We start from the raw sequence: 15295 nt of genomic DNA, 5'->3' as shown, positions 1-15295 counted from the left end.
ATTGCTTCCGTAATTTTCTCAAACCTAAATGAAGTTAGTTATCCTTTATCATAGTTGTTTGACCCTTATTTGAAATTAATGACTCATGTTATCTCCCTTATTGTCGAATTGTATTTTGTGAAGTTACTGTTACATATTAATTCCCTTTTGTTGAGCTATTCTTATTGTGACTAGCATTCTCTATTGTGTTTATTCTTTGTGAGCTTATTCTATTATTTCTTTGCGTTCTAAAGCTCTTGAGTTGATTTACTTGTCATATTCTCGTGTATTTTTATCGTTGTTGTCGCACTCAGTTTGTTGAGCCGAGGGCAATGCGCGGTTGTGGTATTAAAAGTATTTAGAAGAAATTGTGGAATATGGGCACATGTTGTGAAGGCCACTCTATTGTGTTGTTGGCACGTGATATTGTTGGAAGAATTTGTTTGGGTGTTTGTACGAGGTTTCTGTCGTGCTATTGTTACTAAAGATTATGCATATGCGGCGTGACAAAGCGGGCTATGTATGTGTGTTTGCGCATGTGGCGAGATAAGGTGGGAATATTATTATGCGCATAGGCGGGCATTTATATTTTTACTGCGCACGTGGTGAGACAAGGTGGGCTATATCTGGTTTGATTGTGATGGCCTGGGGACATTGTTGTTGTGGATATTTATGTAGTGGAATGCCTAACCTGTGTGAGTTTTACCTTATGCAAATTGCGGAAATCTTTCTTACGTGCCGTTTATTTTCTCTACTCTTACTAGTTGGCCTGAATTGTGATAGAACACTTGCACAAGCATACACGTAGTTAATCACCCATGTTGGCTTAAGAAGATGGATCCTGATGTTATTGATCATTTTTGTATTCCCTCCTCTATTTGCCTCCTATGTGAGAATGTTTCTACCGGCACGTGCGTCGTCCATGCAGTTACTAGTTGAAATGAGGACACAAGATGCCAAGTGTTTAGGGTTCACGAATTGGGACTTGTGACTTGTGAATATATTGAAGTTTGGTACCTCGTGGAGAGTATGGGATAAACCTGGTATGAAGGCGGTTATTCTTATCGAGTTGGTACTTGTCTTTCTTTTATCTGTCTTCACCGGATTTTAACTATGTTTAGCTTGATCCATTGTGCTATTACTTGTGGCGTTCCGCTGCTAATTGTTGCATCCATTTCCTAATGCAAGTATTGTATTATTGTTATCATTATGCGTAGTTTTGTAGAACTATCGTATTCTGTTAGTCCTATACATATACTTGTCCAGGTTGTTCAGACCAGTAGGTGTCTTGAATGTCCTGCGTCACTACTCCACTGAGGTTAATCTTGATACTTACTGAGTACTGATGTGGTGTGCTCTTACTACGCTTCTGCATATTTTGTGCATATCCAAGTGCCTCGGAGTCAGTCGATCGTTAGTTAGTCGTACGGATATGCTGTGAAGACTCGAGGTAAACCTGTTGCTGCGTTCGCAGGCTTCGGAGTCACCTTCTGATATTGTACTTGCACTATTTTATCTCTATTTCTAAACAGTTATAATTGTAGGCTTTCTAGCAAACTTAGTAGAGTTTATAACTTGTACTACCGATTTTGGGATTGTAAATTTGTATAGAGATTTATATTTCGTATTTGTAAGTCGTTAGTTATATATTATCGTTATTTTTGTTAATGTTAGGCCTACCTAGTCCTTAAGACTAGATGTCATCATGACATCTTACGAAAGGAAGTCACAGGGTATTTACAAAAGATCCCCGATTAAATATATGTCCTCCCTCCGTTTCAATTTATGTGAACCTATTTCCTTTTTAGTCGGTACCAAAAAGAACGACCCCTTTCCTTATTTTGGAAATAATTTACCTTTACATAATGATTTATAGCCACACAAAATATAAGTACCTCATTGTACACCACAAGATCAAAAGTCTTCTCTCTTTTCTTAAACTTCGTGCCCCATCAAATGGGTTCACATAAATTGAAACGGAAGGAGTATTATTTTACCATTGACTTTGATAACATGTGTAAAGACTCACAATTTGGACATCCAATCCAAAACTTCATGAGTAGAGTAGCGCAAGACCCTATAAACCTCCTCAGAAGTTTTTAAATAATCGATGAAGAACGAGTCCGACACCCAATTGTTATTTTTTTGGACTTAAAGTATATTAATAACTGTAAAAAAAAAGTTACCTTTCTATATATAACGTCCAAATACAAGACGCTATACCTTAACGGTAACTTTTGCCGTTAAGGTATAGCGTCTTGTATTTGGACGCTATATAGCCTGACGATTTGACTGACATATATAGCGTTCTTAATTTGTACGCTATACATAGCGTACAAAACAAAAACGCTATACCTGACTGCAGTTTTTAGTAAGGAAGTAAGTGTAAAAGCTGTGGTAAAAAAACTGTTCTCCAGATTCTTTCTGATGCAGTTTTCATTTTATATTCTGTGTTTACATAATATATAAATTTATGTATTCAAATATATTATATAATTTCTTTGAAGATTGCTATGTTTTTGGGGTGTTTTTCGGTTGAGAATCTTTTTTATAACTGAAAATACAAAAGTTGTGTGTTATAATTGAGTTTGTTGAGTTATATTAGGAGTCTGTTATGTTAATTGATTCACTTTCCATTTAAAACAGTGTAATCCCCTATTTCACGTCGTGAATATAGTCGAATACAATAATTTGTCCAGCTGTAATCCCATGTTTCAAGCCATGAATACAGTCGAATACACTCGAATACAACAAACTGATTAGCTGGACTTCCCTGATTCAAGCCTATTTTTGCTATTGTATTCATGAATATAGTAGCTTAAATACATCTAATACATCTTATAACAACAGAAAACGTATCTACAATCCGAAATATAGTAAATGGTATCTATAGATAGCTAATTACCACTAAAAGATAGTGCTTTATGAAAATTTCTCTTTTTTAATTTATACATATTATATGTTGAATAATCGATGAAGAACGAGTCTGGAACCCAATTGTTGTTTTTTTGGACTCAAAGTACATTAATAAATGTATAAAAAAATTTATCATTCTATATATAGCGTCCAAATATAAGTAACTTAAATCCAAGTTTTTTACACTCTTACGCATATAACTTAAATTCAAGTAAAAAAGCTATTATTATCCACTCGAAAGCCCCAAGGAAAAAAGCACAAGTCAAACAATATCATAATCCAAAGGCTCCCATTATCATGCACTCTCATTTACAACCCTTTTATCACTATAAAATCAAAACTATATAAAGTTTTTCTTTTTCTTTTTTATCGTAGCTAGGAAAAAAGGCTTTTTGTTATATATTGTCCAAATTTTGTATTTATAAAAAAAAAAAAAAATCATATTCTAATTGGGGTCTCTTTCAAATGATAACATGCATGGAATCTTAACTGCCAAGGTATGGACTGGATCCCCCGCGCACTATAGCAAAAACCTTGTGAATATGACACGCGTGCGCCAAAATGATGGACGAACACCTTTGTGATTGTGAGGAACTGTCCCTCCATGTGGGCTCTTTCAATTCTACGGTCCGTGCACACCCCTATGGGCCCAACGGGATTCATTACACATAGGGATTTTTACCTATCTATACCATATATCAAACCTTATTAACTTCATTGTTTAAGGATTGTGTTAATTACATTTAAGCATACCAAATTACCTTTTATATACCATAATTCAAATTAAGGGTATAATTATTCCTTCATTTATTGTAGGCGTGATTTTAGGACCGTATTTTCACGTTATTTCGTTTACCCGCCTCTCTCTCCTCCCACCCCCCACACCCCCTACGATTTACCTTCAGTTAATTCCCCCCACCCCCACGATTTACCTTCAGTTTTTCCTCCATTCTCGTACAATCTCTTCTCACCCACAATTACCATCACTTTCTTCTCCACTTAATTACCTTCAGTTGTATCCCCCACGATTTGAATTCACTTCCATCTTTGTCTTCAACTCCTAAATCATGAAAAAAACCAACACTCCCCAAAAAAATCATCAAAAGCTATATTAGCTGATATTCCAACCTTTGATTTGGGTGTTTTATGTGGGATTACACTGGGTTGTTGTTGTTGTTGATGATGATTTGGGTGTTTTAACACCAAAATCACCACCCAAAAACTCACAATCGACGCATGCAAGTGAACAAACTACTGGTATTTCATCTCCTAGACAAATTCGTGCGGAAATGAGAAGCAAGCATTTGCACGATGTTGATGTTGGTGGAGTTGATAAACTAGTCGAGAATCAACTCAAACGCAAGGGGAAAGAGTTGAGTGTAGATGACGATTTTGTAGATGATTCCCCCAAAGTTCCATATGTGAAAAAACACAAGGTCTCTCCTTCTTCATCAAAACCAAAAAAGAAGAAACCCTCAAAAAAAGTACCAAAATTGGTTAAGGAAAAAATTTCAATAAAGGTAAACACTATTTATGTTTCCTCACTGTTTTGTAGTTTGATTTTGGTTGTAAAAATCTGTTGTTCAAGTGTTAATTTAGTGTTCAAGTGTTTTTTGGCCAAATGTGGTATTGTCCTAATTTTGTAGATTATTTGTCGCAATTTTGTAGGTTTAATGGAACTGTGATTATTAGACAGTGTATAACTGTAGTTAGTTTGTAGTTGATTTGTAGTCTGATCGTTAAATTGTAGAGATGGTATTTTTCATTGCAACCTGTATTGCTGCTACATTTAACTTCATTCTAAATACAATTAATCTACATTTTGTGAGTTACTTGAAGTAACTGTTACATTCTGTAGATAATGTTTACACGTGCATTGTTCTTCTTTGATTGTTCAAGTGTATTTTGGTAAAATGTGGTGTTGTCCTAATTTTGTAGATTCTTTGTATCAATTTTGTAGTTTAATTGGAACTGTGACTCTTAGACAGTGTATAAATGTAGTTAGTTTGTAGTTGATGTGTAGTCTGATGGTTAAATTGTAGATATGATATTTTTTATTGTAGCCTGTATAGCTCATATATTTAACTTCATTCTAACTACAGTTAATCTACATTTATGTGAGATACTTGAAGTAACTATTTTGTAGATTCTTTGTCTCAATTTTGTAGTTTAATTGGAACTGTGACTCTTAGACAGTGTATAAATGTAGTTAGTTTGTAGTTGATGTGTAGTATGATGGTTAAATTGTAGATATGTTATTTTTTATTGTAGCCTGTATAGCTCATATATTTAACTTCATTCTAACTACAGTTAATCTACATTTATGTGAGATACTTGAAGTAACTGTTTTGTAGATTCTTTGTCTTCAATTTTGTAGTTTAATTGGAACTGTGACTCTTAGACAGTGTATAAATGTAGTTAGTTTGTAGTTGATGTGTAGTCTGATGGTTAAATTGTAGATATGTTATTTTTTATTGTAGCCTGTATAGCTCATATATTTAACTTCATTCTAACTACAGTTAATCTACATTTATGTGAGATACTTGAAGTAACTGTTACATCCTGTAGATAATGTTTACACGTGCATTGTTCTTCTGTTATTGTTTTGTAGTTATAGGTGTGGGTAGGCTATTCTTCTTCTAGTTATATTTTGTATTTGTCATGTAGTTATATGTAGATTACTGCTTCCTTTTTATGCAAACTACTAATGTTCATTAATTTTATATTTTCTACAGAATGGACCTTACTTTGCACAACAAAATGTTGATTATGGTGTGCTTAGATTCCACAGTTTGTGTGATCCTAGCATACCTAGCCAGATACAAGCTTTACTCTCTCCGAATGCTTTAAGGGTTTTCAGAAAAACTTGTTTTGGTTACTTATTAGGTCTCCCCACAATCTGTATGCAAAACCAATCACTTCATCTTCTGATGAAGTATGAATTGACAAAGTCTACTGACTCATATTTTTCAGTACTATTTAAGGGTGAAAAATTGAATTTTTCCTTGAGAGAATTTGGGTTGATAACTGGTCTTAATTGTGTGAATAAGTTTTCAGACTATGGTTACACTTCCACCTATGTTAGCCCTTTAATGAATACATATTTTCCGAACAAAGAAAGGGTTGAGAAATGGCATTTGAAAAATGTAGTGACTAATAAAGCATGGGCAAACGATGTGGATGCGGTGAAGTTGTGCATTCTTTATATGTTGGAATTTTTTGTTTGTCCTTCTGATAAAGACCATGTGACTTTCATAGACAAGTTTATGTTCTTTCTAATAGAGTCTGGTAATTTTGAGTCATACCCATGGGGTATCAAATTCTTCAAGCAGGTTATTGAATCTGTCCGACATCGTCTTAATCCCCATGTACATTCTTATCTGATACGGGGATGCTAATTAGCCTTGCAAGTGTGGCTATATGAGTGTTGCTCGTCCATCAGCACCGAGCTTGCTACGAGATGTTCTGAATCTATACCTCGCATTTTAAGATGGTCAGCTACAAAGGGGCAGATTTGGTTAACTGCAATTGAAGAGAAGATGATCAAGCCTGAGTGGATCAAGGTATTTTTTTCCACTTTTGTATGATGCTACAATTACATTCATAATAACTACATTGAATCTACATTTTTTTGTCACTTGAATTAACTGTTATTTTCATCATTCAGTTCACAAACATGATTGAATCTGGAGAAGAGCTTGGAGTGCTTAATCTGCCAGACAAGATTCAATATGAAGATGAACATGGTGCTCAACCATCACATGTTCCAACTGCTGCTTCTCCATCATTTGAACCCAAATATACAGATTGTCAAGAGGACATTGAATCTGTCAGTAGCAAGCTCATGAAGTTGGAAAAGGGGATTGTGCAGGTATTATGAATAACTACAATATATTGACATAATTTGCTACATTTTGACTTCATTACATAACAATTATAGTATGTTATACATTGTAGTTAATTTGTGGTATAAATCTATAACAATTATAGTTTGTTGAATTGTAGTGTAACTGTAGCAGTTAGAATAAGATTACCAACTAATTATATATTTAATTTTTAGGTTGATGGAAAGTTAGATGCCTATAGGAAGGCTGTTTTTGAGGAACTCTCAAGCCTTCGAGAGTTCATAGATCAATCTTTGAAGGGTGTTATGAATGTGATAAACAAGAGGTTTGATTTGGACGAGTCAAAGGTAAGAATTTACATATAATTTTGTACTAAGACTAATTAAGACATATGAATAAAGTAGTCTCAAATATTCCCCAAAATTGTAGTTTGCTGGTAGTTCAACAAAAAATAATTACCAACATCAAGGAGAGAACAACCAGCAATTCCAGTTCAATGCTGGTGATCAACTGCATGGAAGCACAAGCAATACAGGTATCTACAAAATTCCTACATACATATCTACAAATTTCAAGACAGCATTATTTAATTATACTAATCATTTTTTTACTATGTGTTGCAGTTACAATTTCTCCAGAACATTTTCAACCACATGTTGACTTATATCCTGACTTCCAAGAAGCAGCTGAGGTATATAAAGCAGGTACAGAACCATTACTTCATTACAATAAGGTTTTTATGCAAAATTTTAATAATTTACACCTTAACTACATATTCCTACATATATCTACAATTCTCATTTCCAATTATTCATTCAAGCTGAAATTTCAGCAAAACATCTACAAGGAAATATTGAGGAAGAACCAGTAATTGATGAAGTAGCTGAGGCACAACAAGCAGGTAATATATTCTTTATATTCTCTATAACTCCATAATACTGTTCATATCTACATAGATCTACACTTATCTACAGAAGGTGAAGTTCCACAGTCGCCAATTCACGGTGTGACTGTGACTGAAGTTGTTCCTGAAGGCATTGATAAAAAAGTTGTTCCTGAAGGCATTGAAAACAAAGGTTTGACATTGGATGACTTTGAGCTGCCAGAAAACTTATCACAGTTGGTCATGTATGGCGAGCCCATACCAGATGAATCAACCCCTGTTCATCCCGGTAGAACCAGGCAACCGGGAAAACATGCACGATCACCTTTCACATCTTTGTATAGTTCTGGAGGCAGCACATCTGTTGGACCTAAATTTTTTTACCTCAAGCACCCCTTCACAAGTGTCATAGGTGAAAATGTAGATCCTGAATTGACAGAAAGGTTCACCAACTGGTTATACATTCGTAGTGATAAAGTATCTAGGAGGTATGAATGCTTCATTTTACACTGTCTGTTCACCATTTTTATACTTTAAAATTGTAATTCATTTTGTAAATTTTTTGTATTTGATCATCTTTTTTTTGTTATTACAGGAGGAAATATTACTTTTCCAAGAAGGATAACCAAATCAAGCCTTGGTTGGATTTTGGTTGTGAAAAGATTGATAAGAAGGACTGGTTTTATGACCTTGCTCACCCCGGACAAGTCATCAATAACACAGTAAGTATAAAGAACATAATCATTCACAATATCTGTTTTGTCTTCAGCTGTGTAGTGTAATTGTAGTTTATTTTTCAGCTATGATGTGTAATTGTAGTAATATTGTAGACAACATATATATGTTACTATATTTATGTCTCAGCTGTGAAATTTTGCTTTTTATGGACCTTATGTATCATATGTGATGATGATTGTATGTACAAACTGGAATTTTGGTACTTTTGACTGACTTGGAATCTCTGTGTACCACAACTGTAGTTACCTTGTAGTAATATTGTAGAGCTTGTGATTGTGCCTATTAATATTAACTGTAGGTTGAACTTGCTGATTATTGGGACCTTAAGTTAGGTGGTATGTTTCATTTGTTCCTCTGTATAGTGAATAAATGTAGACAGTGCATAAATATAGTTAATGTGTAGTTGTTTTGTAGTCTGATGGGTCAATTGTACATATAGTACTTGTTCACTATGGTTCATACAAACTACAATTAAATTACATTTTGTGAGGTACTTGCACTAACTGTTATATTTCTGTAGTTATAGTGTAGCTAATTTGCAGCAATCTGTTAGAGTTTTTAATAAATTCAAATTGTAGTTAATCTGTAGCTGTCTTATAGACAAGTGTGGTTACACCGTACCTTATTGTATATGTTTATTCTATTTTGGCAGCACATTGATGTTATTATGTATTATCTGCGAAAAAGAGGCAAATATGGCCCCAACAATAATACTAGGTTCACAACCACGGATTGCTTGTTCAAGACAAAGATTGAAAGAATCTATGACAAGTTCATAAGTTCTCCACCGGAACAAAGGTATTCGGTTGTTAAACCCGAGGATGATGTTGGAGAATATATTCTTGGGTACAGAATTCTTGCTAATGTTGCCTGGGATCTTGTTGACTATGTGCTCATACCTGTGAACCTTGTAGAGAACTTCCATTGGTTGTTGCTAGTTTTTGACATAAAGGACAGACAACTTTATGTTTATGATTCCATGGTGAGAGCAAACCGTCATAAAACAGTTGAGACATTGGTTGACAAGTTTTCAATCATTATCCCTCTGTATTTGTCATGCACTGGTTTCTATGGTAAACGTAAAGACATTAACTTCAAGAGCACAAAGGCATACATCGAGAAACCAGTTACGGACCCTCTCGACATACAATGGATGGTTGCTGAGATTCCACAACAAAAGGAAGGCTCAGTGTAAAAAAATAATCTCCCTTTCTATATGTTTAATTTTTTTATTTTAATCATTTGTTATATAATGAAAAATTCTCATCTTATGCAGCGATTGTGGTGTATTTGTGGCTGCATTTGCGGAGTATGTTAGCCTTGGAGATTTGGCAATCCCAAAGGAAGATCTTTCTGATATTGACCAACACCGTAGACGCTATGGAGCTCTACTGTGGGACTATGCAACAAAGAAGCAAGAAGATGGGTCAATCAGTGAGAGTGAGGTTACTGGCAGGCTAGCAAGGAGGAAGGGTGCTCCGGCAAAAAACGAGAGGACTAGAGTGCAACGAAAGAAGAAATAGACTATTGTGTTCCTAGTTTGGTCTGTGAAATTTGGTAGTTGAATTGGAAAACAATGTAGGAAATATGTCGTTTTGGTTTTCTACAACACTTTTTGTTGATTACATTATACTCGAGTACTCTGATTACATTTTTACAGCAACAGCTTTGTCTTACAATTTGACTTTAATCTTCAAGTTATTTTTATAAATACCTTCAAGTGCCAAGTAATATCTGTATATAACTGTCATTTGTTACACAGCAGAAAGATAAAATAAATACAGGAATCATATAAATAATTTAGCCATCTTTTATCAACAAGGTTTATCAAAAAAATTCAATTTATCTACATTTAAACTACGTCAAACTACATTTTAACTACAACTCCTCTACATATGAATAACAGGACTACAGTTCTAACACAGTTAAACTACATATTCACTACAATCTGGATACAATTTACGTTGAATGCATTCTTTATTAATATCAGTTTTTTTGTATACAGTAAATATTAAAGTTTAACTATTCTATAAAAAAAGACAACTTTAGATGCTTGACAGAATACATAAAAACATAAATAGTGCAGATACACAAATTGATGTTTATACTTCTTATTCATCTTCAAAAACTTAAACAATTACACAAGAAAATCCGATAATTTGAGCTCACTAACATTTATTTTGAATAACTATTCTAACTACATGATATTCATTTCTTTTTCGGCGCATTCTTGCAAGTTCTTTTGTTATGCCCTTCACCTCCACAATTGCCACATGACACCTTGTATTTCTTTGACTTTATTTCATCAAATGTTTTATATCTTTCCTTGTGAGGTCTCCCTGGCTGCCTTTTATCTCCCGCCGGTGGCTTTACTACCTCATCCAAAATATGTTGTGGCACATCCCATTTGCCTTCATCAGGAAGAGGATTTACTGGCATTTCATAGGTAAGCAGAAGGCTCTTCCTTGTGTAATACGGAGAGCAATAGTTTTCGTATGTTTCATTCCTATGCCTTAATGCTGCCAAAGCATGCGCACATGGAAGTTCATCAAGTTGGAATTGTCCACAGCTACATTTCTTGTTTTCTAGACACACAATGTACCGCTTCACACCATCTAACACAGTATGTATATGATCTGTTGAAGCCCTCACCTACAATTGAAGACCAAACAGAAATAATAATACATCAATCATTAAAATGGATTATCAACAATTTACCTACAAATCAGCAACAAATATATTACAGCTCATCTACAAACTATTATTACCGACAATTTGACTACAGTTTAACTACAATCTGGAAAAACTGCAGCTAGTACTTTTTTGATTCTACTGCACCAAAAAAAAATATCTTACCCTTAGTTTCTGAGATAATGTACTGTTGTCTTCCAATTCTTTGTTGTATTTGTGACCAAGGTATGTGAAAGTACCCTTTGCCTTCGATAACTTTTCTTTTGTCCAACGTTCAAGAAGAGTCCTCATATACTCAAATAGATCAAATATTGGAAGCTCTCTTGCATCTTTTGTTACAGCATTCAACGACTCGGCAATGTTTGACGTCATAGTAAAAGTTCTATTCACCGTGGCATGTACTCTTGACCATCTATGATAGCCAATATCATATAGGTAAGACTTTACACGCAGGTCTACCTCTTCAATCTTCAACATCCTTTCATTAAATTCATCCATAGTGTATGACCGTGCTGTAGCAAAGTACAATTCATGTAATTGTAGATGTCCCTTCTTGAATTTTGACCTTATATTTGTCCATATATGCCACATGCAAGAGTAGTGTGCCAATCCCGGATAGACAACTGATGTTGCCTTCAGTATACTCTCATGCCTATCTGAAACAACACACATTGAAGGTCTTTCACCATATGCCTCCTTGAATTGCTCAAAGAACCACTTCCAAGACGCGTCGTTTTCAGAATCAACCACAGCATATGCCAAGGGAAAAATAGTACCTACATTTTTAAGACATAAAATATGATTAAATAACAACTACAATATATATTGAGAAATATAGACATGTTAACTACATTCTTTTATATAACTACAAAATAACTACAACATAACTACAATTTAACTGCATTTTAAAGATTGTCTACAAAATAAGTACAAAATTATTCCATTATTTACCTGTTGCATCCATGGTGCTTGCTGTCAGCATAATCCCCCTGTAGGCTGACTTTAAGAATATCCCATCAACCACTACTACCGGCCTACAATGTTGCCAACCATTTATTGATGTACAAAGAGCAACAAATGTGTATAAGAAGCAATCATCTGCTGCCTTCTTCAATTAAACAACAGAACAAGGATAATTCTTCTCAAGAATATAAAAATATTTGGGTAATTTGTTGTAGGAGTCACACGGATTCCCTCTCAAAAACTGTAAAGCTTTTTCCTTTGCTCTCCATGCTTGCATGTAGCTTAGGTTCAGTCCATGTTCGGATAACATGTCAGTTTGTATGTCCTTTGGTGTGTAAACAGTCTTAGGATCACAATACTTTGGAACGACCATGCTACCAAGTACTGCTGCAGTACGTTTGCGCTGTATGAATGTTTCGTCCATTAGGCAGCATGTGTGTTGACGGCTGAAACTTCTTATCTTGAACATTGACGAATCATTAATTGACGTTGCCTTGAAATGCCATTTACAGCTTTCAGCAACACATATAAGCCAGTAGCTACAAAAGAAATACAATATTTACATAAATTTATGAAAAAACTACAATTAACTACAAACTGACTACAATTTAACTACAATTTATAAAACTCACCTATCTTCAATCATACACTGATTTTGCTGATATATTATCCACAAATAACTACATACCTTCTATGACTAGATCTTTTTACTCTGAACTGGAACTTGTGCATCACTGAATAATTCTTCATTGCAGCAGCTACTGTTTGCTTGTCCTGATAAACTTGTCCTTCTTCAATATATGTTTGCGTAGATTCAGTTATTATTTCACTTTGATATTCCTCTATAGCTGGTGAGGATGGAAATTCAAGTAAGTTTAGGGATCCAGACGAACCTGCAAACAATAAATTCATAAATGTAGTTTCTATGTAGATAATTTTGAAAGCAACATTGCTTTATCCTTTTCAGTACTATGTGAGCTTTGTAGTTTAATTGTAGGTAATTGTAGTAATATTGTAGATAACATAGTAACACCATAACTCTCTGCAATGTCGAATCAAACATACCTGCACTGGTGCTTTCATTGTTGATTGCCAATTCCATATTGAAATCTCTTACGCTTATACATAAAGGATACGAACCTAAGTTTTTATTCTCCTTTTTGGTTTCCATGTACACACGAACCCCCATATCATTCCTAATCTCCATTGGAGGACAATTCTCGTTCACAATGTATTTGATTTCTATAATTTTATCCGATGTATCAAACGATAATTGTTCTGCAATTGTAGAACTGAGAATTCCGTAGCTTGCATTATCATCTACCACAATGGCATCAACTTCAAAATCTCTAAATCTGCCATAGTTATCCCAATTACCATTCGATTTCAGCATTATTGGGATTTTTGACATGATTTCGTGTAGTTGATAGGAAAAAAGACGAAGAACAGATATAGTTTCTACAATTTGAGTACTGATATCGACGAAGAGCAATTTTGTACAATTTGAGACGAAGAACAGATATAGTCTCTCTTCAGTAATTGTACAATTTGATTGCGTTTTTTGTTGTAGCTGATATCAACAGAGATCTCTTTCTGTTGAGGAAGGAGAGAATTACGCAACTGGTGCCTTCATCAGATCTGGTGCCTTCATCGGGAAGAGAGATCTCCTTCAGTTTCAAAATTCGAATAAAATCGTTGACAGAATCACATCAGATCTGGTGCCTTCATTTTAGGGCTTTTTTAATGGCAAAATTTACCTATTTTTGGATTGGTATATAATTTGTAGTAAAAGTATGGACTACATGGGTAAATAACAAATTATGAACATTTTTGGTAATAAGATTTGATATATGGTATAGATAGGTAAAAATCCCTTACACATATGGAAGGGGAGAGGGGTAAAGGCAGTCCGGTACATAAATTATTTTGTGTTTACATAAGTCCGCTATATAGCCTAACGATTTGATTGACATATATAGCGTTCTTAATTTGTACGCTATACATAGTGTACAAAACAAAAATGCTATACCTGAATGGAAGACGCTATTTCTTCAGCTTTCTTTATTTGATCAAGACTTCCTTCGGCTTTCTTGAAATTTGCAATGTACTTCCAACACCTCTCATGGACACCACTCATTTTCTTGGGTAAATTATTCCAGCTATTACTTGAGTTGGGTGCAAATCTTCTTTTCAAACTGACACCCTAAAACTTTTTCTGGTACCTCTTCATCTTCATGCAATAATAATTTCACTTAAAAGATCTCCCCAACCCCCATCCCAAAATATAAAATAAAAACTGCATAGAAAGAATTTGGAGAACAGTTTTTTTATCACAACTTTTACACTTACCTCCTTACTAAAAACTGCAGTCAGGTATAGCGTTTTTGTTTTGTACGCTAAATGTATAGCGTACAAATTAAGAACGCTATATATGTTAGTCAAATCGTCAGACTATATAGCGTTCAAATACAAGACGTTATACCTTAACGACAAAAATTACCGTTAAGGTGTAGCGTTTTGTATTTGGACGTTATATATAAAAAAGTAACTTTTCTTTTACACTTATTAATGTACTTTGAGTCCAAAAAAATAACAATTGGATTCCGGACTCGACGAAGAACAAGTATAGCATTCTCTAACAAATTGTACTTCTAGTGAAAGAAGTGTCAGTGTAGTACTCAAGTTGCTTTTTAATAATTAACGTACAAAGTGGGACATTATTTTAGTTCTGCAACTATAAGAGCTATATTTGATATAACAAAAGATAACCATTCCTCTTAAAAAGAAAATTATACTTCCAACTTCGTTCTCGCTTTTAATTAGTACATTATTAATGATTTAAAAGTTAAGGTTCAATTACCAACTTGTTAACAAAATGTTAAGCGTAAAGCACTACTTTCTAGAAATTGCCTAATATATACTTTATATTTTTTTACAAGGTTATTACATTATTTACACATGTAGAAAAGAAAATGAAACTAAACGTTAAACATATTATTCTTGAATATATTGGTTGTTGAAATAGGAGGATTATCTAAATGCTTGCATCAGCCAACACGCATGATAGTAAATCATTGTTGGGATTTGATTGTGTATTAGAAAAAGATGGAGTTGCATTATTAAGTATATATATCTCCTTCACTTTAATGTTTAATTCATACTTCTTTTTTCAAATGATTAATGCAAAAGGCATATCTCGAAGGATTTTTGTAACAAATATTTTGCATATTGCGTATGAATGTGGCCCCAAATAAGTTTAATGTTATGACTAGGAGGGTTT

General features: G+C 34.1%; 1 protein-coding gene across 1 annotated transcript; it reads right to left on the bottom strand.

The window, feature by feature from the left end:
- Positions 1-10569: 10569 nt before the first annotated feature.
- On the bottom strand, positions 10570-13426 carry LOC138880162 (uncharacterized). Its single transcript, XM_070159834.1, has 6 exons — positions 13081-13426; positions 12704-12908; positions 12240-12554; positions 12004-12086; positions 11218-11828; positions 10570-11013 (listed from the first exon to the last, which is right to left on the bottom strand). The coding sequence occupies exons 1-6, from the start codon at positions 13424-13426 to the stop codon at positions 10570-10572; spliced, it is 2004 nt and encodes a 667-aa protein (XP_070015935.1).
- Positions 13427-15295: the final 1869 nt, after the last annotated feature.

This window comes from Nicotiana sylvestris, chromosome 10 (assembly GCF_000393655.2).
Source record: "Nicotiana sylvestris chromosome 10, ASM39365v2, whole genome shotgun sequence".
NCBI lineage: Eukaryota > Viridiplantae > Streptophyta > Magnoliopsida > Solanales > Solanaceae > Nicotiana > Nicotiana sylvestris.
Note: the sequence above shows the minus strand (reverse complement) of the source record. Positions and strands in the feature narration are given on the sequence as shown.

What these genes read in the sequence shown, in the direction of transcription:
- LOC138880162 (XM_070159834.1), bottom strand. Translation starts at nt 13,426, where the DNA reads ATGTCAAAAATCCCAATAATGCTGAAATCGAATGGTAATTGGGATAAC. An exon ending in CAATGAAAGCACCAGTGCAG is followed by an intron (nt 12,909 to 13,080) that starts GTATGTTTGATT and finishes TATTGTTTGCAG; the next exon opens with GTTCGTCTGGATCCCTAAAC. An exon ending in AAGCACCATGGATGCAACAG is followed by an intron (nt 11,829 to 12,003) that starts GTAAATAATGGA and finishes TTAAAAATGTAG; the next exon opens with GTACTATTTTTCCCTTGGCA.